We start from the raw sequence: 27,658 nt of genomic DNA on the forward strand, positions 1-27,658 counted from the left end.
TGGCCTTCTCCAGCTTTACAACCTCGCCTCACAGGCCGTGGAACTACTTTGGAGTTATTCCAACTGCCAAGCATACCAGATCTGGCCGTAAAGTCACGGACTGGGGGAAGTCTACATGCCCCACTGCGAGCTGCTAGACTCTGCTTTGGGTCAAATTCCAGATAGGCCACAAACACCTACCAGAGGGAAAACAGAGAGAATGAGTATTAGAGAAGGAGAAGAATGAGCATGTGTGTTGCTCCGAGATGAACTGCAGGGACAGGCTTCTCCCACCAATGTCTGCCTTCTAAGCTCCCCTTGAGGAGCGGCTGCCCAGTCATGTGGGAAACAGAGCTGAGCAGGCTGGGGCACTGTGGAGGCATCATGCACAGGTACAAGCACCCAGTGATAAATGTAAATGCATTGTATACCTAAAATGTACCAATAAAAGAATTTAAGAAGACAAAAAAAAGAACTGTCGAGGATAAAAGAGTTCCAACTAACTTGTGCTTCACAGGAAGAAAGAATAAAGAACAGAGTAAAGAGGGCATTCTAAAAAATGCAAACTTCTTCCTCCAATGTCTCTAGACTAATGTCTCCAGACATATACACAGCACCAGTAATGGAAAACAGTAGTCCTTATCAAGGAAAGGAATAAGGAAATGATTTCAAATTTTCCCAGAGATAGAACCAGAACCAGGGCATCATGAAGGACAGAAAAATGGCATTAGAAAGAGCTACACCAGATGCCTCCCTACTATGATGGGGAACTGACTGCATGTACCACTCTGAGGGCAACTGATTTGTAACTAAGAATTCTATATTCTGTTGAACTTTGAATCAGGGGAGAGGCCAAGAGGATTTTAGGCATTGGAGGCCTCACAGACTTCATCCCCACACCATTTTTCTAGGAAGATATTTCCCACTAAGATAAGAAAATAACCTGAGAGAGAAAAAAGACAAGGAAAGTTAGAATGAAGGCCAAGAAATGGGGACTCCAACATGGGAGGGAGGGCGAGGAAATCCCAGGAAAATGCTGGGGTGTGTGGGACGATCCAGCTCAACCCCTCTGCATCAGGCACATGGGCAGCAATCCAGAGGGGACCAGACTGAGATCTGCCAAGAAGATGAATACCTGAGACAGCAGCACGCGGTAAGAGAAAATTTAGAGACCTGGCAGAAAGCTTAAGGCTGTATTAGCAGTAAGAGCACAGACGATTACTTCCCCTTGAAAACAGACACTTTAAAGTAACAAAAGGTTGTTACTGCCTGTAATCCTAGCTCTCGGGAGGCTGAGGCAGGAGGATTACCATGAATTTGAGGCAAGTCTGGGCTACACAGTGAGTTCAAGGCCAGCCTGAACTACACAGAGACCCTGTCTCAAAAAAAGATAAGAGATCAATGAACAGAAATCTAAATGCATTATTTCATGATATGGAGATAAACACTAAAATAATCAGCTAAAAGAACTAAAAGGAGAGGATACAGTTTAGTGGTAGAGTGCTTGCCCAAAATGTGCAAAATCCTGGGTTCAACCCCCAACATCACAAAACAACAACAAAGCTGAAAGACCTTGCCTCTAGGGAGCCAGAAATAAGAGGGAGGAGGTGGAGGAGTCTTTTATAAATATTTATACACCTATATGATCTTTGGCAAAAATAAGAAAACAAATCCACAGCTTGTTCAGCACACTGCATGGCAATTATGTACAAGGTGACCCACTTTTTGAAGTACTGTTAAGAGGGACATGTGCACAAGCAGATATACTGGTAGAGCACAGGCGAGCAGAGATGTGTTGGTATAATCAGGAGGGAAATGCACAAAACTGCTATCCCTGGCCATCTCTACGTACTAAAAGGGGGCTGGGTGTTTTCCTTCATTCCAAATTTGTAAATTATATAAAATAAAAAGTGGGGCCGGGGATTTAGCTCAGTGGTTTCGCTGCCTGCTGCACAAGCGCAAGGACCTGAGTTTGATCCCTGGTAAATAAATAAATAAAATAAAATAAAATAAAATAAATAAATAAAAAGTGGTGAGGGCCGGGGATTTAGCTCAGTGGTTTCACCACCTGCCTCACAAGCGCAAGGTCCGGAGTTCGATCCCCAGTACCAAAATTAAAAAAAGAAAAAGTGGTGAGACTGTAGTATAAACTACTTTGTAAATAATTGAAATTTATGCGTACTGTGAAATAATTTTAATAAGTAATGTTATAGGTACGTCTGTGCATGGTGCTGCAGACAGGAAAGAGGCCTGGTCCAGCTCACATGAGATGGTCATCACACCGAACAGTCAATGTAGGGTTCTTCACCCCTCGGGACATGGCAAAGTTGGGGTGGACTGGCAAGTGGGGACTTTCGTCTTTTGTTCTATGTACCTGTGCATTGTGCGGAAGTTTTCCTTAATCATTGTGCATTGCTTTCACAAACAGACACAAACGTGAATGTGTAAAGCAAGATGGCACAAGAGAATACAAGGAAGAGGTGAGGCCCAGCAGGGTGAACAGAGTGTGGAGGGAGTCAGGGCCCTCTTCTCAGGCCTTCACAGGCGTCTAAACAGCACGCTAGGCAAGCCACACACCCCTCCGCGTCCTGTCTGACTGCTGCCCACAGGCAGGGACCCCCAAGGCACGAGCGTGCTGCAGCTCTTATAGGGCCTCCAGGAATGGGGCAGATTCTTCCCTGCTCGCCCCAAAAGCTTGGCCCCAAGTAGGGAAGCAAGTAAGGCAAATGGCTTCCCCTTCCAAAATTAACGGGGCCCAAGAATCCGGGAAATCATTCTAAAGGATGAATTTTTTAAAAATGTACTTAAGAGATATTAAGAGTGTTTTATATTTTTAAAGATCTAAGATAATTTTAGAAAGAGAAATAAAGTGGTTCATCTAATTTTAATTTAGAAGCCTAATGTTATTTTTGAAACTAATTTGCCTCCATGAGTCACATTTTAACTGACCACTGGGAGGCAGCAAAGGCTACACTTTAGACCAACATACTGGTCAGCAAACATGTTCATTAGCAGTGTGCTGCCCCTGGGAAGCTGAGGAGGCGCCAGGCCCTAGGGCAGTGAGGTGAACCTTTTAGAGCTTTCAATGATGGTAAACGGCTGTGGGCATCCGTGCCATAAATTCACCACCACTGCCCTAGGGGGAACCAACGCCCGACACTGGCCTCGCACCACACATGTGAGGCTCAGAGAGGGCCAGGCCTCTGGCCTCTGCCAATGCAAGAGGGGACGGCTGTGGCACCTAGCAGATGTGAATGAATCACTACTACTGTATCGACCTTTCCTGTCTGCACAGGCTTTACTGTCCCTGTCTCTTTCCCACACAGATTTTAGTTCAAAGAAGACTTCTCAGTGTTCGAATATAAAGTTCATTGTGTCAATAAAATTAGTATAGCAAAATTTAGGGGAGGCTATGAATATATATTTCCAAATAAATTATATTATGTCTGTATCTAGTCTTCCTCAACATTTTAGGTGTTTTAAAAAATTGCATCATGATATTCTGCGTATACAGCAGCACATGTCAAAAGATAATAAAAACCTATAAAACCAGCTTAGAGAATTACATTGTATGTCCTTGCTTTTTAAATGTTACTTCATCACAGTTCAAACAATATTTGGCCACTAACTCTTCCTCACCCCAAATCTAAATTTCTTGTTCATTAAAAAAGTGATTTCAAATATGGCAAAAATATTAACAATGGGTGTATCTGGGTCAAAGGCATTTGAAAGGTCTTTGTCCTGCTCTCACGATTTCTCTCTAAATTTATGTTACTTCAACATGAAAAGCTTAAAAAAATTTACAAAGTCCTTCTCTGCAGTACCAGTCTACGAGCTGGCAGGCAAGTGGTGGCCCCTCACCCACGTCCTCTGCAGCTCTCATGGGGCTCCCACAAACCACAGATGTGTTCTGACCCAAACAGCATTGTGAAATACAACATGATTCAGTTCAATTGGATTTTCAGCTATGCTAAATTTTTGATTCGTTTCTCTTGGACCTAGTGGATTGTGATAACCAAATGAGTTATTTTAAAAATAAAATTATCATGTCACTACTTACTCTATGAATTATACCAGCTGAATGCAGATGTTTAATACCACAAAGCATCTGGTAAAGAAGGTAGGACATTCTTTCATGGTCCAATTCCATATGAATAACCTGACATAAGTTAGCATCCATTAATTCCATAACCAAATACCTGAGGACAGGAAAAAAAAATCAGCTACATTCATGAAAATTATCCAAAATTCCATTCTGGTTATTAAACCAAAATTGTTATGAAACAGTAACAACTTATTATCTGATTGCTGCAGTGGTAACATGAAAAGACAACTTATTTTTTTGTAAGTATTTGTGAAGCATCTTGAAAAGAATCAAATGTATAAGAGAACTTTGTAACATGTTTCCAAAGAATATAAAAACAACTAACTTAACCAATGTCTTCCAAATTAAGAACAAAACAGCTTTTATATCATGGCACACAGAATCTCATATCAACGGCCCTGCTTCTTACAATGTCTTCACTACTTGGTTATTCTTACTAGCGTGCAGAACACGCTGCTAGAGGTACACCATCTTTAACAGATGCACGGCTCTGGAGGGGCAGTGCATCTGCTATGGGGGTGCCGACAGTGGGGAAGCTACGTGTGCCAGAGCAGGCACTGTGTGAGAGCTCTGGACCTTCTGCTGAATTCTGCCATAAATCTAAACTGCTCCGAAAGTTTATTTTTAAAAAAGTGATCCCATGACAAGAAAAAGAAACTTTCAATCCTGCTCCCCCTATCAGCTCTCACCGCATTTCTGGCTCCCTCTGAAGTGTGACTCCCCACAGAGCTATGCAGAGCGCCATCTCCAGTCCCCCTGTTCTTTCTCGATGCCACGCTGATCAGGCTTCTACTGCTGAAAGTGTCCTCACTGATAACTTCCATGTTGCCAAACCCAATGACCAAGCCTACACTCCCGGCCGATCACCCTGCCCTTTCTGTTCGAGTGTCCAGTAACCAGCCCCTGGCTCTCCTCTCATAGACCTACCCTCACTGTCTTGGAGATCTCCAGTCTCATGGCTATTTCCAAGTTCCTAACTTCAGCCCAGACCTCTCTCCTGAACTCTCTCTGCCACCTGGACGTCCAATGGATTTCTCCAAGTCCGTGTCTAAAACGGAACTCCTGATTCCACCTGTTCCCTATCCCAAATCTGTTCTTCTCACCACCTTCCTCCTACAAATGCTCAGGCCAAACATCCAGACACATTTCTCAGCTTCTGTCTCTCACACTGCATCTTAGCTATCGGCAAATACTGTGGCTTCCCATTCCAAACAATTTTGGTGTCCAGTCTCTTCCCTTCATCCTATTACCCACCATAATCTCTCAGGTGAATTGCTGCAATAGCCTCCCTGTGGCAGATTCTCAACCCGGAAACCAGTTATTGCTTTCAAACAAGTTGTGAGCTCACTGCTTTGCTGGAAATCTTACTCTGACTGGCCTTAAAGCAAAGGGGCTTCTTTCTAGTGACCTAGAGGCCTCTGTAGTATCTGCCTTGCCACTTCCCTGAGCTCACCCTCTCTTCCTCCTCTCCTGGCCCTACCGGCCTCTTGCTGGTCTTGACACTTACCAGGCCACACCTGTTCCTTTGACCTTCACTCCACCTCAACCCAAATGATCTGCAAGACTCAATCTCTCACCTCTCTCGAGGCTTTCTTCAGATGTAACCAACACACTTTCCCACACTGCCTGTGACGGTTAACGTGGGTATCAGTTTGACTAGATTAAGGAATTCTGTGCCTAAAAGCTCGGTAGAGCATTATTTGCGGTACATCTGGGAGGGCGTTTCCAGAGGAGACAGCCTATGATTCTGAGTGTACAAATAGGGGAGATCTGCACTGAGTTTGAGTGGGCACCACCCCGCCTGCTGAGGGGCCCCAGAGGCCGCATACAGAAGGCGCTGAGAGAGAGTTGTTCCGCTGCCTTGGACAGAGCTCCAGGCTTTCTAGCCTTCGGATTCCAGAACTTAGACCTCAGCAGCACCAGGGTTCTCAGGCCCGTGCCTCAGACTGAAAGATGGACCACTGGCCTCCCTATTAGCCACACTAATAGGATCTCAGGATCTCCAGCCTGCAAATGCCCATCCTAGGACTCCACCACCATAATCACGAGGCGATTTTTCCAAGTCCCGTTTCACGTTTCTGTATGTATCTCCAGAAAACCCTGACCCATACACCACTGTACGCAAATTGCAGCCTGAACCTCAACCCCCAGCACTTCCAATTCCCTGACTCAAGGTGACTTTTCTGAACACAATCTAACAGACTACCATTTTCCTTACATAGTAAGTTTATTGGCCATCTTCCCTGGTTTCCCTGGAAGGCTCTGCGTGGGAGTTTATCATCCCTTAATAGCAAGGATTTTCCCGTGTTGGTCACTAATATGTACCAAGTCCAAGAGAGCATGTAGCACATGTGAGCCATCAAATACTTATGGGATGACTGGATACAGCAGTGAATCTAGGATGAAGTTGGGCATTATAAATCACTATGATTTACTAATGTTTCACTTTGCCCATTCAGTAATTTTCCCTAAGAGTCTGGAAGTAAGCTGGTGACACGTGCTTAGGAGCCCAGCACTCCTACGAGACCGAGGCAAGAGGATCACAGGATCAAGCCCAGGCTGGGTAGCTCAGCTGTCTCAAAAAAAAGGTCTGGAAACACACACTGCTTAATGATATAATAATGATACAATCATTTAAAGAATGCCTGTACCGCCTGAACCCCGAAGTTCTGGCTGTGACTGGAGAACAGCTCTCCATAGCTCAGTAAAGCAGGGCGCGGTGTGAATGTCACCGCCTGCTCCGAGTCCTCAAGCCGCCCTTTCACAGTCAGGCAGAGGGCAGCCCTCTAAGCACACAGAAGCAGCGCGCCGCTGGCTGCCCGTGTTTGTTGGTTTTGTCACCCACAGACAAAAGCATCTACGACACAATTAGAGATGTATGGCCACCTACATTTCCTAAGTATGAAAAGTAATTCCTTTCTTTTCTAAATTTTGTCACTGATGCATAGTACACTGCTGAACGAAAGCGATACTTACACATCTTGAAATTCTTCTAGAGTTTTTTGTGGTGTGAACACATTTAACAAACTAATGATCTGAAAAGAGAAAATTAATTATGCCCAGTATGTCAGATGAGTCTCCTCAATTTTAACAATTAAATTGAACATTAAAAAGTACTAAAACTAGAAAAAAACAACAGTAGAACTCAGTATGCATTATCATTGTGGCTTTTATCAAAACATTCTATTACATGGCATCTGAAAAAAGTTAACCATCAATTAAAAATAAGATGTTCCTATTTTTCCATTTTCTCATATTAATCCCATTCCCTTCTATCCTTTCCCCTAGCCCTCCCACTTCCTTCCCCTTTGCCCCTTTTCTTCCTATTTCACATGACCTATCATACATTTTAGTCCCCATTTACACTTTCAGTTTCTCACACCAGAGAAACTATTCGGTATTTACACATGTGTGTCCTATTTATTTCACTTAAGAGGATGGCCTCAATGTGCATCCATTTAGCTATAAATGTCTCCAATTTCTCATTTTTTATGGCTGAGTAGTACTCCATTTTATAAAAAAACCACATTTTCTTTATCCAATCTCCAGTTGATGGGCATGGAAAAATAGGAACAAAATCTTTGTAAATAGGGAGGAATGGAGGGGTTGAAGGGAGGGCTGGGCAAGGGTGAAAAATATGAACCAGGAGAGACTATGTAAAGGTGCAAATTTCCAATGATGAATGTCATTATATTGTATACCTAAAATGGACCAATGATTAGAATGAATAATCGATAATGCAAAATAGGAAGAAAAGGTCCAAAGGGGTAGGGGAGGGGCAGGGGAAAGGAAAGAAGGGAAAGGAAAAATGCTGAGAAATGGAAAAAATGGAAATAAAGTCTTTGTAAATACAGAAGGGTGGAGGGGGTGAAGGGAGGGCTAGGAATGGGGAAAAAATAAGAACCAAGATGCATGACGTAAAGGTACAATTCCCAATGAGAAATGTAATTGTGTTGTATACCTACAAGGTACCAATAAAAGAATTTAATACAAAAAAAAGATGCACTTTTAATCAACCACTTTTATATGTCCCTATTACATTATTATTACAAAATTTAAATGCAATGTTTTTTTGGCTCTGAATGTAAAAGAATAAGAATTATGTGTGTGAAAACACTAATTCGAGTAATATGTTAAGTGTGAAAATCTGAATTAAATTTCTAAAAGTTTAGATATATGAAGGCTAAATGAGTATTTTTTGGTATCACAAAGATGAATCGCCTCACAACTACAGACCTCCTTCCTTCCTTCATGGTTGCAGAAAAGGAGGCTTACTGTTTTGACCATCACTCACACATCCTCGGCCATTTCAAATGACCAGGGAAAGATGAACTGTTCACTGTATCAGACTGGGGTGACTGGCTAGTCACAGGAGAAATTAGTACAGTATTCATACTGCAATCTTTATGCCAGGATATACTAAAAATGGAACAAAGATTTAAATCTAAAACACGAAACTATAAAAATTAGAATAGAGATAAATGTTTATGAAATCCTGGTACAGAAAAATCTTTTCTCAGCATGATGGGAAACCTAGGACATTTGATTACATTAAAACAAAACTAAAACACACAGAAAAAAATCAGTATGGCAAAAGCAACATAAATAACGTGAAATTTAAAAAGCTGACTATATAAAAGCTTCCAATGAATACATAAGAGACTAGCAGTCCAAGACAAAAATAGACAAAGACCAAGAAAATCAAATTCTCAATAACATAAAAATAATTTACTAATGAACATATGGAAATTCAACTTCACAAAAGATATTATGTGTCATCTATCACATTGGCAAAAAAAGATCAGCAAAATGTAATGTTGGGAGATTCTGAAGTTAAAGATACTCTTAGACACTTTTCATGAATGTATAAAACTGATGGTCTTCACTGAGGTCAATTTGTCAGTATATATGAAGCCAGAAGTGTTGGGATTCTTTGCAGAATAAGAATTTACCTGGATAAATGTGCAAATACTCATGTGTAAGGGTCTTCATTGCACCATGTTTATACGAGCAAAAAAACTGGAAATAATCTATCCAATAACAGTAACTTGTTAAATAAGTTATTGTGCATCTGTATTGCGCAACCATTTAAAAATGGATTATAGGGGCTGGGGATTTAGCTCAGCGGTTCCACAGCCTGCCTCATAAGCGCAAGGTCCCGAGTTCGATCCCCGGTACCAAAAATACAAAACAAAAAGCAAAAATGGGTTATATCTATATTCATTAAAGTATCCACCAGGGGAAGAAGCAGGATGATTGATTTTGTTTATATACATGTGCACAATATGCATAAAAATGCTCACCAAAATGTTAATGCTAGTGGTCTGTGGGCAGAGGGACTTCAGGAGTTTTGCTTTCTTAGATATACAGTTTGAACTTTTTTTTTTTTTTGGTATTGGGGATCCAACTCACGACCATGCGCTTGGCGAGGCAGGCACAGTGCCACTGAGCTAAATCCCCGGCCCCCTACAGTTTGAACTTTAAAAAAAATAGTATTTTTAAAACCTAAAAAATTTAAATAAAGCATGCATTGGAAAAATTAAAACTAATCCAAACCACAGACTCAAAACAAACCTATCCATTTCATATTTAATATCCCTATCCTAAAAAGATCCAGCACAAATTTAAAACAAAGGGAATAATATATAGTTTAGTGTAATTTTAAACATTCTTCCCTCTCCCAAAGGAGGGGGTGGTGGATGTTTTTGTGAGTTGATTTCCAAAACCTCTTCCAGATTTCACATTCTATGATTTTTACCACAAGGCAAGGTTATATAAATTTTGCTTAGAGATCACTAGTAAGACAAATGGTATGCTTGAGAAAAACTTCATTTTCTAGAGACATATTATTAATTCTACTAAAAATTTAGTGGCCTATTACTATGGAAAAGCCAAGTACAGCTATCCTGAATGAAACATCAACTAATAACAGGTATTTAATTAAAACTGAGATGTCTGTATACAAGGCAAAAGCTACATATGCAACTTTCTTCCAAAAAATATTTAGTTGTTTTTCAATGTATTAGGTTAATATCTGTTCTCATTTAATGAAAACAGAAATACATTGTTCTCATTTTATGAAACCAAATGGCTACAGGATTAAATCAGCATTTCTACCTTAACTGAGTGACCTAATTCCTCTGGAACACAACTCATCTTTCTAATTTCAATTTTCCCAGTGCTAATTAAAACTTATAAATAAATCAGGCATGGTGGCAGGCACATGCCTTTAATCCCAACAATCCTAGAGGCTGGGGCAAAAGAATCACAAACCCGACCCAGGTCGGGCAACGTGGTGAGGCCTTATCTCAAACTACATAAAAATCAAATCAAATTGGGCCCGGGGATCTAGCTCAGTGGTGCTGCCGCCTGCCTTGCAAGCGCAAGGTCCCAAATTCGATCCCCCGTACCAAAACAAAAACCAAAAAAACCAAAACCACAACAAAAAAAATTAAATAAAATATAAAAAGGGGTGGGGATGTAGCTCAAGGTGAATGCCTTTGTTTCAATCCCCAGCACCACTAAATAAATAAATAAACAAACAGGCATGTTCTCATTGGTTCATCCCCGGTCTGAACTGAATGTATGTCAAAAGACCCTGAAGATCATCACATTGTCAACATACAGGCATACCGAGGAAACTTAGGTATAACTTACATTTTTATGATTGACACATTTTAAGAGGACAAGTTCACGATAAGCTCTCTTTGCGTGAGTTTGATTTTGAAAAGGACGGCTTAGTTTCTTGACTGCAACATTAATCCCAAGAACTGTATCAAAAGCAGCACTATAATTAGGAAATACAATAAGCAATTCGTTAGAACGGTTCTGGAGAAACAGCAATGGAGACTATACATTAAATGTACTATCTTTTAAAAAATGAACAAGGAAAATCTTTGTGCTTGTTTTATTCCAGGCACAGGCCTTGCACACGAAGAGCCAGCCAAGAGGCTGAGGCTAGTGCTACCCACTCTGTGGAGGCACGGACATGGAGACGTAGCTAGGAGGAGCCGAGCAAGCCTCTGCAACTGCACTTTTAGTATGTTAGTTGAGATTATTATTTTCAGAACCAGGTAATTTAACACAGAGCACGTAAGACATCAAGAAATGAAATCCTCAGTTTAAATAAGTAAAGAAATTGAAAAATTCACTGTCATCGTTGATTAAAATATTTTTGGAGTTATAGCAGAGGAAATGGCTGAATTCATGAAAATAATCCAATAAATCTAAGTTTGATTGAATGTGTTTTTCCAAGATGAAAACATCTTAGCTCAAGGTAAATCCTCTTACTCTAGTTAAAAATAAAATCTAGGAGGGCCGGGGATTTGGCTCAGTGGTTTCGCCACTTGCTGTGCAAGCGCAAGGACCCGAGTTCAAGCCCCAGTACCCAAAAAAATTAAATAAATAATATAAAATCTAGGCCCTGTGTTTCCAGCACCTGATAACATTTTGTCATAAAATTTGGTGTTCATTTCCCTCCAGAAAATAAACATGAAGAATTGAGTAGCCATTTTCAGATTTCAAATTACCATTAACAATATCATTAGTTTTATTATTTTTTGACTACTAATCATCAGAGATTAAAAGCTACTAAAGACTACTTAAGAAGTAGGCATCATTTTACATATTGCATCCATTTATTTATTCTATTAAGTTTATAACACTGGTTATACTTATTCTTTTCTATTAATAATGCTTTTGGGTCAAACAAGTCTAACTTAATTTAACAATTTTTTTTTTTGGTACCGGGGATCGAACTCGGGACCTTGCACTTTCGAGGCAGGCGCCGGAATCACTGACCTAAATCCCTGGCCCTGAGGCATAATATATTTAAGATAAATGTATCTGTGAAACAAATCATCAACATACATATACACAGGCATATATTTGTATCTAAATATTTTTAAGGTTCAACGTTTGAAAACAGATACATCTTTCAAAGTTTTTGGTCAAAACTTCAGTTAGAAAGGGATATGAGAAAGTTCAAGCGCTCTGCTGTACATGGGGATTGCAGTTAATAGCACTGTTCCTAGAAACTGCTGAGAATCCACTTTAAGTACTCTCACCAGCAAAAGGTGAGGTAATGAATGTGTTAAGTAACTACAGCCATTCCACCAATGTATATATATTTCAAAACAATACGCAGCATATGATAGACATATTCTTTTTATTGATCAGTATGTTTTGTCCCAAATGAGCCAGATGGACCAGTTCTAAGCATCTAAGTGAACACATGCTTTTCCATTCCTGGTTCCAACTCCAAGAGGAATGACCAATTATTCACGGTTTGGGTTCTTGTGATCACTTTTTAACCCCAAAAAGTATATTTTTAGCATCGCTTTTTCATTTATCAACTTTAAAAAGAACTATTTACTCTCCACAAGAAAACTGAGGATTAGCCACTTACTTAAAATCCCCAACACCATCAAGGTTTGTTCTCATATTATTTTTAGGTTTTTCTTTGGTTACCTATGAAACTTTAAATAACATGTCTAAACTTCTCGTTCTGTCAACTTTTAAAAGAACCTCGCAGTACAAGAAATGAGACCATCATATGAGACTACTACGAGGCTAAAAATAGACTATTATGTTCCATTCCCTTTTCCCTCTGTCTCTCTATCCTCCTCCCTTTCCTCCAAACTCCTACCTTAAATGGTCAAGCTTACTAACCCATTTATTTTGTAGTTAAAAATAAAACCCCTTCAGTGTTCCTCTTTAGGATGTGTCTAAAAATTGAAAACCAATACAATGGGTTATGTATGTAACTTACATGTAAACATTTCTAGTTCTATAGCTGGGATCACATTTCATTTTCTAAGACTACATGACCTTTGCTGTCACTCATACATATAAAAATTGAAAATGTTTCCAGAATGGGTTCTCTTTTCTTATATTTCATGAACTACTCAAACATCATGTCCTTTTTTTTTTTGGTACTGGGAATTGAACTCAGGACCTTATGCTTGGGAGGCAGGCTGCGGAGCCTCTAAGCTAAATCCCCGGCCCCTGAACATCATGTCCTTTTAAATTTGTTTTTTATGTAGATCATGATTTTTTTCCAGCTGTCTAGTACCCCTCAAGTTTCTAATAAACATTCTTTTCTTATTAAAGAAAATATATCCTTTTAAGCCCATCACCAGTACTTATCTATCATTTGGAGTTCATCCCATTCTTTTTGAAGCCATTTTTCTTGGATCTTCTCTCAAAGCCTGCTGTGTAACTACTACCCTGGGATTTCTTTCCAGTGACCTCCACGGTTCTTGAAGTACACATTCCTGTATTGTCTTTCTTTTTTTTTTTTTTGAGACAGGGTCTCACTGTGTGGTTCAGGCGAGCCTTGAATTTGCGCAGATTCTCTGCCTTGGCCTCCCAAGTGCGGGGTTACAAGCGTGTGCCACCACGGCTGGCTTGTCTTTTTAGTTGGACTACATCCTCAAGGAATTTCCCCAGAAAGAATATATGGATGATAAAAGATTTCACTTTGCTCTCATCCTTGACTGACAGTTTGTCTTCTAAGTCGAAAATTGTTTTTTCTCAAAACTTTAAGGCAACTCTTCCAATGACTTCCAGCTTTGAGTGTTGTTCGTGAGGTTTATGCCTTCGATGTTCCTTCCGGTGCTTTGTTTCGTTCCTTGACTCAATGCTTTATCACAGAGGCACATTCCTCTACCATCCCGTAAGTCCTCCCCTTACATCCTCTTCCAACTGCCACCCTCCTGTCCACCAAGGATAACTACTCCTGATTTTTAGGATAATCATTTCCTTGCTTTCACTGGCTAAACGTGTATCCTTATATGAAACCTCTATCATTTATTTTGCCTGGGTTCTTTCACATAACATTATATTTATGAAGTTCATCCATATTCTGAGCTTTAATTCATTCTGTCACTGTTGTAGCATTTCTTTGCATGACATACAATGTTGACAGATATTTTCACTATTTTCAGTGTTCAGATGATTGCAAAACAGTCCTAAACATTCTTGTACATGGCTCTGGGTGCCCTACGCATTCATTCTTGATGAGTGGATAGCTAAGAGTGGGAATGCATATATTATATTTTAGTAGATGACACCAAACTCTTTCCCAGAGTGATTCTGTCCAGTTCTAGGTCCACTGGCAGTGCATGGAAGGTTCACCTCTGAGAGCTGTATATGAGCTGTCCATATCCCTGCCAACACTTGATACTATGAACAGTTTAATTTTTAACCACTGCTGATTGTACAGTAGTATTTCATTGCATAGGAAGACAATTTTAATTTGCATTTCCCTGACGAATAATGATAGTAAGCATATTTTTCTGTGTTTATTAGTTATTTGGAGAGTCTTGTTTTATGGCCACTGATTTTACATTGGCTGTCTGATATTTTAGTGATTACAATTCTTTATGTATTCTGAATAAGAGACTCTTGTCAGTCATAGACTTGTCTCTCAGTATCCATGGGAGACTGGACCCAGGACTCCCCAGACACCAAAATCCCTTGTATAAAGTGATGTAGTGTTTGCATACAACTTATGCATATCTTCCCATATATGCTAAATCATCTTTACATTTCGCATAATATCTAATACAATACAAATCCCATGTAAATAGCTGTAATGTATTATTTAGGGACTAATGATAGAAAAAAAGTCTGTACATGTTTGGTACAGATTCATACTTTTCTGAATATTTCTGTTTTGTTTTGGTATTGCGGATTGAACTCAGGACCTTGCACTTGCGAGGCAGGTGCGGTGCCACTGAGCTAAATTCCCTGCCCTTTCTAAATATTGTTGATCTGCAGAATCCCAGGATATGAAAGGTAGACCATGTATCTTCTCACACACTATCGTTGTCTTTTCAAGTTCTTGATGATTTTTTAAACAGAAGTTCTTAATTTCAACACAAATATACTAATACTTTCTTTTATTTTTTAATGTCTTGTTCAAAGAAGTCCTCTATTTCAAAGATCATGAGAAACATCCGTATATATTATCTTAAAGTAGCTTTACTGTTTTGCCTTAGACATTTAGAAGCATTTAACTGAGATAGATTTTTGTGTTAATGTGTACACTGGGGTCAAATTTCACTGCTTTCCCTATGACTATCCAGATGTCCATTTATTTAAAAGACATCCTTTCCCCACTGCTCTTTAGAGCCACCACAACCATAAACCAGAAGCCCATTGGGCTGGGGATTTAGCTCAGTGGTTTCGCCGCCTGCTGTGCAAGCAGAAGGACCCGAGTTCGATCCCCAGTACCAAAAAAAAAACCCAGAAGCCCATCTATGTTAGGGGTGGTGGTGCACACCTGTAATTCCAGCACTCTGGGAGGCTGAGGCAAGATCACAAGTTCGAACCCAGCCTTGACAACTTAATAAGACCCTGACTCAAACAAGAAAAAGGGAAAATACAGTTCAGTGTGAAGGCCATGGGTTCAATCCCTGGTACCACACACACACACACACACACACACACACACACACACACACACACAAAGGAGGAGAAGGATAAGGAGGAGATGGAGAAAAAAAGGAGGAAGAGGAAGAAGAGGAGGAGGAAGCCACTCTGTGCAGGGCACTGTTTCTAGGTTGCTTACGGGATCCCACCAGACTGCTCTCTCCGGTTGCACCCAATCTGTACTAGCTCATCATCAAGGCTTCCTGATAAGTCTTCACATCTGGAAGAGTAAGCTCTCCTTTGTTTCTCTTAAAGGGTGGTTTGACCATCCTTAGAATTTATTTTTATGTATACATTTTAGAATCAGTTTGTTAATTCATTTTTTGAAAAAGGCTATTTAGATTTAGGTTTCAGTCAATTAGGCAAGTTTTAAGTCATACTTTTATAGTATTTACAGTAACTCAAAATGATATATGCTACCATTAAGTTTATTTTTCTAATATTTTTAGCTTTTTACAGAGTTATTTCACATTTTGTTAGATTTCCCCCCTACATATGTAATAACTGAACATTTTTGTCCAATTTTAAATGGTATTCTTTTGGAATTTTCTTTTTTTTTTTGGTACCGAGGATCGAACTCCAGACCTTGTACTTGCGAGGCAGGTGGCAGCACCACTGAGCTAAATCCCCGGCCTTGGAATCTCTCTCTCTCTCTCTCTCTCTCTCTCTCTCTCACTGACTTTTCATTTTCTACATGCTGTTAGAACATAAAAAATGCAATTAAAAATTCTTTTAGACATGACCTTGGGTCCTGCAAAAGGTCTAAACATACTTGTTAAGTTAGCAAAAGGGAGATTATCCAGGTGAACCTAATCTAATCACAAGAGACTTTTAAAAGTAGAATTGTACTGGCTGGTGGGAATGGGGAGAAACAGATCTGACTCACAGAGTACCGGGAAAGCCACTGCTGCCCTATGGATGGAGTCCCTTGAGAAGGAAAGCAGGTAAGTCTCTAGGAGCAGAGGTGGCCTCTAATTGAAAGAAATCAAGAACTGGGGACCTCAAGCCTAGAGCTACAAGGAACGAGATTCTACCAACAACCCGAATGAGCCTGGGAGCAGACTCTTTGCCAGTCTCCACAGAAGGGCCCAGCCCAGCCAACACACTGACTTCAGACCTTAGTGGGATGCTCTGCAGGGAACACAGGGCAGCCCACCCAGATTTCACACCTATGGACCATATGATAATGAAAGTAGGTTATTTTAAGCCAACCTCATATTCCTTTGCTATGCAGTCACAGAAAACTAACACACCCACCTCCTTCCATATTTTTCTACTCTTTTAGTCTCTCCAGGCTTCATTCTGGATATTTCTGGCTGGCATATCTTCCAGGTCACTGATTCTCTCTTCAGTTATATCTAGTATGCTTACAAACTCATTCAGTTAGTATTTCAACCATTATAGTTCTTAGTTCTAGAATTTTCATTTAGTTCTTCTTTTTAAAAAAGTTCTAATTTATCCACCAACATTTTTCATCTTGCCTTTTACCACCTTGAACACACCATCATAGCTTTTTAAAAATTTGGATGTGGGCCAGGGATTTAGCTCAGTGGTTCTGCTGCCTGCCTTGCTAGCACAAGGTCCTGAGTTTGATCCCCAGTACCAAAAAAATAAAATAAAATAAAATAAATAATAATAAAAATTTGATGTAATAACATCAGTGTCTCCTGTAGATGTGTTTCTTTTGTCTGTTGTTTCGGCTGGATTTTGCCTTATCTCCTTGTGTATCTAGTTATTTTACATGGGTTGGATCTTGTAAAACTGCTGTCTGGAAATACTTTGATATCCAGTGTGACACTATCTTCTTCCAGGGAGAATTTACATTTACTTCTGACATGCACATGGGGCCCTAACAATTCAGGTTCACCTCTGGAGAGGTTCAACAGATGCCTCCATGAGCTTGTCTCTCTTCCTGTCACACACTTCTAGGGTGTGGCACTTTAACGGTCCTGATACAGAGCAAAGGAAGTTTGCCAGGCTCTGTGAAAGAGCCCTAGATTCCAGCCCTACCTCCTAACCACAGGAGTCCAAAGCACTACTCAACCTCTCACCTGCTCTTTCCAGAATTTAAATAAACTTCAAGGCAGACAGCCTTAAATGGTGGGCTTCGCACACTAGGCTGCCCTTCCCTGGATTCTAACGTGATCGTTGTTCCTCACCTTATTAGCTCTCTAGGATAAATGCTGAGCAGGGGGAGGTGAGGGAATCGTTGGCAGCAAACTGGCACAGTTGCTTCACAGATGCGTTTTAAATCAGCATCCCTGGTTTTGGCTACCCTTGGCATCTTCATGCTCTGTGCCTGTCACTCCCATATTCACAGCCTCTTACGGCTACTGAGAGCCTCTCTAGGGCTCTACCACTTACTGCAAATGACTCGTCTACTTATTTTCACTCCTGCTCTGTTATCTCATCAGGCCAGGTGTTCGATTACCATCTTAAATCAGAAGCTCTTAACTACCTTCTGGAGGTGAAAATATTAAGACCCAGGAAGACACAGCGGGTGCCCCAAGTCACAGGAATGATGGCTACAAGGCTCAGAGCTGGACTTGGAACTCAGCACCCAGGGTCACGTCATGCTGGGCCTTTTACCATGCATCTTCCTCATCACAGACTTTCGCTGTGAACTTTATGTTTTTATTTATCTATATTAATATAGTGAAAATACAACAATTTAGGAATAGGCCAATGTTCATGCTTATAGAAAACTGGAGGAAAAAGACCATAAAAGCTATACCAATTATTTCATGTTAAGGTGGTAACTGTTACTTCTAAGTTCTGCCAGACCAAATATTAAACATATTTTTTAAAAAGTCAAACATTTCATAGAGCTGTCTTATAAAATCTTTCCTATTTTCATTGAACTTGAGATTCTAGAAGGAGAAAGAAAGTACACATATATTTCCCCACTAAATCTTGCAATTAATATTACTACATAGCTTAGTTGATTTTTATGAATACTTTAAAATGATAAACATTTAAAAACTTATTTCCTAACAAATTTTACTAACATCTAATGAAAAAACTAGAAGTAAATCAATGACAACTGTAAAAACTATTCAAATTAGGGGTCAGGGATTGGGCTTATAGCCCAGTGGTAGAGACCTTGCGTAGCATATGTGTGGTCCTGGGTTCGATCCCCAGCAATAAAAAAAAGAGGGAGAGAAAGAGAAAAAGAAAACAAAAATTGGAGATCAGAATATTTTATTCTGGTTTCAATTCTTCTTAATTCTGTCCAAGTCCCTGGCCTGACATGCACTGTCCCTGTATCTTCCCAATCCTCTAATTTAATAAAAGACTAAGCAATTTTGTTTTTTTGTTTTGTTTTGTTGTTTTGGTACCAGGGATTGAACTCGGGTCCTTGCAAGACAAAGCAATTTTATAAACCACACACTACTGCTAGTATATTTCTCAAAAATATAAAAATACATCTGTCCCCAAATTAGTTTTCTAACGTTACCACAAATTATTGGTTGTAAACAACACGCATTTATTATCCTGCAGCTCTAGAGGTCAGGGGTCCAAAACGTATCCCACAGGACTAGAATCCAGGCATCAGCTGCGTCCGCGAGAATCTACTCCCTTGCCTTTCCCAGCCGGCAGCGGCTTCACCTGTCCCTCGGCTCCTGGCCCCACACTGCTCCACACTTCACTTATTGCCACCTTTCCTTCTCAGACTGCAACCTTCCTGCCCCTGCTTCGTAGCAGCTACACCGGACCCATCAGCCTCATCCAGGCTACTCTCCCACCTTAGGACGGCTGCCGTGGTTCAGAGCTCCTTCGGCTGTGTGAAGTAACACACGCATGGGGTCCAGGGTTAGGGTGTGGACACCTCTCGGGAGGGGCCGTCTTTCAGCCTTAATGCATCCCCAAGGGTCACTGATTTTAATACACTAACGACAAAAGGGAGTTTCACATAATCAAAAAACAATAAGATGACAATATTTTAATAAGCAATACGACAGGAAATCCAAATCGTGTTGTCAAGGCAGTAGCTAACCTGCTGTTGAGTTTATTTTAGCAAGTCAGTTGATTTTTGATTTTTAAACAGGAATGTGTCATCACCACATTGTTTCCCAATCCTACTTGGTGTCTTAAGCCTGGTGAAGGATGAATATAAAAAAGAAAGAGGGACAAAGGAAGCCAAAATCACTTCTGAGGTTTTTACTTTTCCAAATGAGAACATAAGATAGGAGGATATCAAAACAGCAAGTATCAGTTACAGCTGTAAAGTTAAAATTGCTTGAAGGTAACTATTGTCCTATGGGGACAAATACAACTAATACGATTTTTCAAACAGGTATTTAAGGGCCGGGGATTTAGCTCAGTGGTTCCGGCGCCTGCCTCGAAAGCACAAGGTCCCAAGTTCGATCCCTGGTGCCAAAAAAAAAACCAACAAAACAACACACACAAACAGGTATTTAATGAACATTTACTCATTATTGCTAAGATTCTAGGCATAAGTTAGGTCAGTTATACCAAGAAGTATTAGTGATTCAAAGTCATCAACAAGTCTTACCTCAGTATAAGCAATGAGGCCCAAAAACCAACAGCTGGTAGTGGTCCCGGGCCTACCCTTAATACCCCGTGAGACGGAAAAATCATTGAGCCTTCCTAGTCCTTAACGCAACATTTATACAGTCAGGGTTATAGCAGAGCTCACAGTAACTACAAAATGTACACTATTTACATTACTATTAACCTTCAAAGACAAGCAAATGGCAAGCCAATTGGGACAAATGAAACTCATATTTTAAACAGCTGCCTATCCACAATCATAAAGTGAACTCCCTCAAAACCTCCCTCCCTGTCTTCCTCCTTCCTCTCTACCTCCCTCCACAAATTATCTGGGTCAAATTACCATCCGATCCTAAATAAGAGATGGACTGTAAATCAAAAGAATGTTCTAGTGTTCCTATCTTTCAATTAACATTAAAGTTTCCAATTTGAACTATCCACTAACTTCACAAATTCTCTTGGCACAATACAGTTACGTATAGGTTGAGTATCCCTCATCCAAAAATTCAAAATCTGCAGTGCTCCTAAATCTGAAACTTTTGTGCACTGATATCATGCTCCAACGGTTTTAGATTTTGGAGCATTTCAGATTCACATTTTTGGATGAGGGATGCTCAAGTGGTAATAAAGTCTATGCAGATATGCTAAACTCTGAAAGCAAAACAGAAATCAGAAACAGGCAGATGTGCCCAGGCATTTCAGGAAAGGGATGCCCAGCCAGTACCAGTATGCCATCATTTGGAAACTAAGGCCGCCACTATTCTGGACGTGAGCGGGTACGCCTCCCAACTGCCTCTTCCCCCAGGCTAGCTTCCCTCAGAAGCTCTGGGCTCAGTCCTCTCAGCTCCCAGGGCCATCAACCACTTAGGCCCAAGAGAGCATCTCTGCACCACAGGACAGTTAGAACCACTGACAGGCACTCTCCAAGCTCAGCCTCTCTACTACATGAAACCATAAACTCGTCTACCAGAACACGCAAAGGAGTTCTTTCATCTTCAGTGCCCCCTGCCTACATCTGTAAACATCAGATGCTTAGCTTCATCGGGTTCTTTCAGAGGCAAAGATAATCTTGATTTTATTGACCAAAAATAGAAAGGAAAACAATTTTGTCCAGAAAAATAAGGGATAAAGTTTGGGAAGTGCTGATAACTGTAGTCTAGAAAACATGTGAAGAACTTTACCTTCTGCTAGCCAGTGACGTCGCAGCAGCTGACTGTTTGACCATGCGAGACTCAGATTCAGGGTCAGACTAATGGTTCTGACGTCCTGGGCTGGACACATAGTTGAAGAGACACCAAGGAAGGCGACCAGCCCAAGCCCTGACACAGCATCCCTTCCTGGTTAACCCATGGTGTGACAGTGACACCGACTGGCCTCGTCCTGCCAATGGAGGGCAAGGCACTGCAATGACGGCGCCTGGAAATGAACAGGGGTGACTGGGAATAAAGGGGGGGAAGGTGGCCGTGATGAAGAAATGAACAAAACTCCAAATCCCCATTACACCTCACTGTCATACCTACTATGCTGATATCATAATGACAGGAGCAATGGGAAAAAAAGGAAAAAAAGCAAAAGAAAACCTGCTAACCTATTTAAATTTATGCAGCTTTCTGGAAATTTGGGTTTGTAACCTATAACCTGACCACATATAATTATAGCAAGAGGTTGATTCAATTTAGCTCATTAAGTCTGTAACTGTATTTTTATCATTAGTGTTTCTAAATTCTAATGATTTAGTTCTATGTTTCATTACAGCAAAAACTCAACCTATAGTATTAAAACAGACCATACTTACCAAACAATCCCTTGGGCTCCAGAGCCAATTGGTTTCAACTGCTGGTACCGTTTCAGGACAGTGAAAGTTGAGTCTGCCACTTGCACACTGTAAAACTGACTATCACATTTGCTGTCACTCATGATGTAGTGTCATACAAAATCCCAAGGAGCTGGCACTGCTGACAAGACTCCTGAAAAGAGAAACAGAATGAACGTACATTCTTACGGAAATATCCACTCACAGCTCACAAATTTACTGCAATATAAGCCAATGCGGCTCTAAATTTCTAAACTTGGTTTGACCAAGTTCTGAACTTAAGCAAGACACAAAAATGCAAGACATTACAGTAGTACAAGACCATTACGAAAGGAAGGGATTTCTGAGGCACAACCAGATCACATATTAAGGGACTGGATTAGAAAATAACCATTTTCAGAGAAAAAAATTTATACATCATTACTAGCCATGCCACTAAATGCTTCTCAGCAGTTTGCCTCCTATGGGACCAGCTTAAGTCTAGCAGTCTCAACCAGAGCTGAGGGTATTACTTCAGAACGGCTGCCTCTAGAATCCCGAAGAAAGGCAAACTGACCAGACCCTGCTGAGTGCCCAGATTCAGGCTGACGCGATGGATGGAAAGCAGCATTCATATGCCAGAGTGACAGGTCACAAGGGCTGTTGATACTGCCATGTGCTCTGCATACCGACAGGCCGTCTCATGAAGGTGAGACGCGGCGTGCACCCCTTGCACCCACAAACTCTGCTGTGTGCCCACAATAGAAAATAGTAACAGTACAGGGTTTCTCTACGTGTGGGTATAAACTGGCAGCCACGGGAAGTAGCCTTTCTATGCCTTCGACAGCGGGCTGAAAGTCTCACTGCACAGGACCTTGGATGGCTTTACACAGAAACAAGCAAGCATTCACTTGGTTTCCCAACGCTTGCCTGAGGACATCTACGGAAAAGGTGGCAAGCTGTTTATTTTGTTCTTTCTTTTAAACTAAAAAGCCAAAAAATAAAATCGCATAGGTAAACATTTCATACTGTTTAAAAACAGAGAATTAAATTTTTTTTTCTATAGCTCCCTGAAGTTCCTGCCCTTCTGGTTCTACTATCTAATACTTAAGAGCTGCTCAATGAGTTTTTTGTAGTGATGATTTACAGTTCAACAAAATGGTGTCTAGATTTCCCTTAAACATGAAAATAAATTAATACCCACTGCCCCAGGCTTTTCTCATCAATCTTTTCGAACTCAGGACCTTGCGCTTGAGCTAAATCCCCGGCCCCTCATCATTCTTGAGTGCACCGAACTAGATGCTGGACAAACACAAGTGCCCACCCTGACCCACATCAGTGTCCTCAGTCCCACTTTACCCTGGAGCAACCTAAAGCTTTGTGAGCTAGAACACATGCCCAGGCTGCACAGCTGTGAGGAGCACTCGGAGGCAGTCCTGGGCCAGGAAAGCCAGGGGAGGGGGAAGCAGGTCTGTCTTGGTCACTATGGCATGGAACACTCCAAAGAAGGGAGGGATACTGCAAGAATTCAATAAATCTTCACTAATCTGACCCACACTGCACCATTTAATGATTCCCTATAACACTTCCAGTTTACTGACATCTGTACGAATATCCTTTTCTAAAGATTAGCTTATTTATAGTTTGTCAGCGGCTGACACAAGTCAACACTCAGGGAGTGCTTTTGCACATGAAAGTGCTAAGTATTATAAAGGCACACCTAGGAATCAGTCTTGCGGTAGCATATAATTCACAATTTCAGAAGTGTGAGTAGCCATATTGTACACGAGCCATAAGAAAAACATAAAGGCATACGCACAAGAGACCAACAGGGACAGGTGCATCAGACACGGCAGACTTCATGGAGAAGGCAGCATCTGCCTAGGACTGACAGGGAGACAGCACAGGCAGAGCTTAAGCTGGCTGTCCACACAAAGTGAACTGCTCAGCTTGGCTGGCAAGGTGCAAGTGCAAAGGATTCCACAGAAGGACCTGTCGCCACGAAAGCCTGTTCTACTGGGGGCAGCCATTTCTTTGCCATACTGTAAATATGCCAGCAACACTGGTTGTTTACAAAACACTTACCCCCTGCAGAGGTGTTGTGTGGCATAACACAGCGCCTGTTCCCAGGGAGCTTATAAAGCACATGCTGTGGACACACTCAGGAAGACCCAACACAAGGTGACCCTAAACCCAGAAGCAAGGGGAAGACTTGGGCCATGGGGAGGAAGGGCACACACAGAGGTAGAGATGCACTCATTTGAGATTATTTGCTGAGTAGTGGGGAAAGGAAGATGGAGAGAGAAAACGAGGGCAGATGACCATAGGCTGTGGCAGCCAAGCTAACTCTGCACCTCAGGCTGGAGCTGAGGGATATGGGAGCCATCAGAGCACCAGAAGCACGTGCTTTCCATAGATTATTTGGGAAACTAAGGAGAGGCCAGTAGAGTACCTGGAGCTGAGAGATCAGATAAAAATGACAGGACTGTGGCACGTCAGGAAGAGGATGAAATGCATGGCTTTAAGAAAGGGTTTACATGACTTGCTGACCTGGCCAAGAGGCAGGCTATAAGGAGGAGGTCGATACAGGGTTGGTGAGTTCAGTTTTGGACAGGTGAGTGTGAGAAGCGAAGAGGTCAGCAGCAGACTGTGGCACAGGCTGCTGACACACACGAGGTCCACTCCCCTCCTCGCGTTACTAACAGGTGCCAGCCCGTCCCTCCTGGACAAGTGGCTACAACAGAGACAACACCTGGCAGCTTTCCCAGTGGCTCAACGTGGCCAGACGGTCAATTTCTGGCTGACGAGATATGAGCAGAATGCTGCGTGCAAGTTCCAGATCACGTTTCGTCTGTCTTTATTGAAGCTGCTTGCTCTCCAACGTGTCCTCCCTTGCTGCTTGCTGTCTGAGCATCAGCTGTCCTAGACCTGGAGGCAGAAGCCTCACGCTGGAGATGGTACAGCTGCTGGCCCTCTGGCAGAGCTCCTGCAGACACCCCCATTCAAGACCACTCGCCCATGCTGGGGCCGTAACAATGGTTTTTTGGGGGGGGGGGGTACTGGGGATCGAACTCAGGACCTTGCAGTTGTGAGGCAGGCGGCGGAACCACACTGAGTTAAATCCCGGGCCCAATCAGTTTTAACCTTGCCGAGCAACTCTGGAACTCTCTGCTACAGCTGCTGGTAATCATACTCTTAACTGGTACCATGCTGGGGCAGTTTCATTCAATTTTGAGAGTATATCCAATCATATTAGGTTCTAGAATTATTGATATAATCTTTCACAAGCTGGTAAGAGCTATAAATTGGTAAAATTGTTTTGGGAAGAATATAAGAAACAGCTAATGAAAGATTTAAATGCATGTGAATTCCAACCTGACAACTACAATTCAATAAATGCATCTGCCAAATATATGTGTACAATTATTCAAAGATACATGTGCAAAGGTATCTGCAGCACTTCGAACAGGCAAAAACCCCCCACTACAAATAACTTAAAAGGAACACTGTGGATCAAATGAATCAATTATGGCATAAAAATAAAGCCATTAAATAGAATGCAGGGATTTTATGTATTACTATGGAAAGACGTCTAATACACATAAAGGAAATAAGACTTGTGGACAGAGTATATACAGTAAATTCCAATTTGTGTAAAAATACACAAATACAGGCTCTATGCTAGAAAGTATGGAGGAATAGAGAAATGAGACATTTTCTTCCTATCACATCTTTCTGTTCTGTATTTTTAAAACCACGTGCCCATTTTACATTAAAAAAACTGACCAAACAAAAGTTTAAGTGAAAAGCTGCATGATGATCCTTCTAACAGAGGCGTGGAGGGTGGGTCTGAGGCAGAGGAGACTGGAGGAGGCTGGCACGAGGGACACAGTTAGAAATGCTCGGGCACAGCCTGTGAGGGGTCTGTTACCACCCGCACTGTGCCAATGAGGAAACAGGCTTGGCGACAGTGAGGGAGTCACCTAAATTCCCAGCATGGCCCCAATTTGAACTGAGGGGTGCGTGACTGCGATATTTATTTCCACCTAGCACACCACTCTAATAACTCTAATTTTATTTACAAAGTAAAGCCTCACGTCAAGGGGCCACTGAGGGCCAGTCCAGAAAACACAAACCTTCCCATTTTACCCTACAGCTCCCCTCTGCCAAAGTACTTTTCCTGCTGCTGCTGAGGAAATGATGGTTCAGTGACCCACCCGGATCAAACCTTCAATCACACTAACCCTTCAGAACACCCAAGATGTGCACTATTTAAATGAATCTGCTGTGGTTAAAGGCTCTCATAATTACCCTCTGTTTCCTGAAAATTTTTTTTTTTTGGTACCTGGGATTGAACTTGGGACCTTGAGCTTTCAAGGCAGAGGCAGGCGGTGGAACCACTCAGCTAAATCCCTGGCTGCTCCTGAAATTTTTATTACCAACTTGTTCTTTGTTTTCTACTTTGAGTCTTCTGAAAAAATAGCTTAGCATAATAATAACCTTTCTTTCCTTCCTTTTTCTTTCTGGAGTATTGGGGATCAACTTCACGGTGCTACCAATGAGCTACACCCCCAGGCCAAAATTACTTTGCTAATCAAGAAAGTCACTGGGCCACCTTTCTGAGCATCAGTTCTTTAACTTCAGTCTGCACTGTGATACAGAACAACTAGCATTTACTTACCACTGCACCTTCAGGCAGCCTGGCCTGTCTGCTCTCCCCTCTGTAACCCCCATCCCCAGCTGCGGGTAAGGTCGCGGCCGCACTGCTCCCTGGACCTGGCCACAGCAAAGGCACCATCCCAGCCCCCATGCCTGCTATTCCAAACCACAGCACACTTCAATGGGTGAATGGTTAGATGGCTGTATGTCCACACCCTGGCATACCGCTCAGCCCTAAAAAGAACCAACTACTACAACAACTTGGGGGATTTCAAGGGCATGGTATAGTAGGGCCTGCGTATTCACAGACTCTGCATCTGCCAATTCAACCAACCAGATAAAAAATATTCAGGAAGATCCCATGGGTACCAAGTTACAGTGATACAGGAGCAACTTTTGGAGTGCCACTGCACAGTAGGGTGACTGCAGGCAACATCAAAGTACTGTGCCTTTCAAAAAACTACAAGAAAATTTTTTAAGTTTCACAGTAAAAAAACTAACAAGTGGCTGAGCATGGTGACCCATGCCTGTAATCCCAGCAATCGGGAGGCTGAATCAGGAGGATCCAAGTTCAAGCTCAGCCTGAGTGTCTTAGCAAAACCTTGTCTCAAAATAAAAAATAAAAAAGGGCTATGGACACAGCTCAGTGCAAAGGTCCTGGGTTTAATCCCTAGCAACTGAAAGAAAGAAGTGTCTGAGGAGATACATGCGTCTGATCTGATTTAAATGTTCTATAACACAGTATACATGTATCAAAACGTAATTAATGATACCACGCTAACCTGCAATTTTTATTCATTATGTCTCAGTTAAAAAATTTAAATTAAAAGAAAGGAAACATTTGGGGGGAAATGTACTGGACATGTTCCATACGTGTGCAATTTTTTCTCCATCATTATTCCCTACATTAGATAATAACTATTTACTTTGTATTAGGTATTATAAATAACCTAGAGGTGACTTAAATCTACACGGGAGGATGTGCATAGAATATATGCAAATGTTACCCCTTTGACAGAAGGGACTTCAGCATCCATGGACTTTGGTGTCCATGTGGGGACTTGGAACCCCACTGAGGGACAAGCGTAATTAGTGAACATCTTTGCTGAGACAAAATACCCAACGCCCAAAGCTAAGGGAGGAGAGGTTTATCTGGCTCAGTTTGTCGAGGT

The 27,658-nt window shown here is 41.4% G+C and overlaps 1 protein-coding gene across 6 annotated transcripts in view; it reads right to left on the reverse strand.

Annotated features, from left to right (window-relative positions):
* Positions 1–27,658, reverse strand: part of Mapk9 (mitogen-activated protein kinase 9) — a 49,102-nt gene that overhangs the window by 16,939 nt on the left and 4,505 nt on the right. For 4 of the 6 annotated variants that reach the window (XM_004836741.4, XM_004836746.4, XM_004836742.4 and 1 more), the window contains exons 2-5: positions 21,831–22,002; positions 10,742–10,871; positions 7,061–7,119; positions 4,040–4,178 (exon numbers count right to left, since the gene is read on the reverse strand). In XM_004836741.4, the coding sequence (XP_004836798.1) occupies positions 4,040–4,178; positions 7,061–7,119; positions 10,742–10,871; positions 21,831–21,952 (450 nt within the window). In that variant the 5' untranslated portion in view covers positions 21,953–22,002. Of the gene's footprint in view, positions 1–4,039; positions 4,179–7,060; positions 7,120–10,741; positions 10,872–21,216; positions 21,429–21,830; positions 22,003–27,658 lie in introns of those variants that run through there. The other 2 variants (XM_021242594.2, XM_021242605.2) reach the window with 2 other exon arrangements.

Source organism: Heterocephalus glaber, unplaced genomic scaffold (assembly GCF_053883595.1).
Source record: "Heterocephalus glaber isolate CG9 unplaced genomic scaffold, H.glaber_assembly_v1.0 deba00001606, whole genome shotgun sequence".
NCBI classification, from domain to species: domain Eukaryota; kingdom Metazoa; phylum Chordata; class Mammalia; order Rodentia; family Bathyergidae; genus Heterocephalus; species Heterocephalus glaber.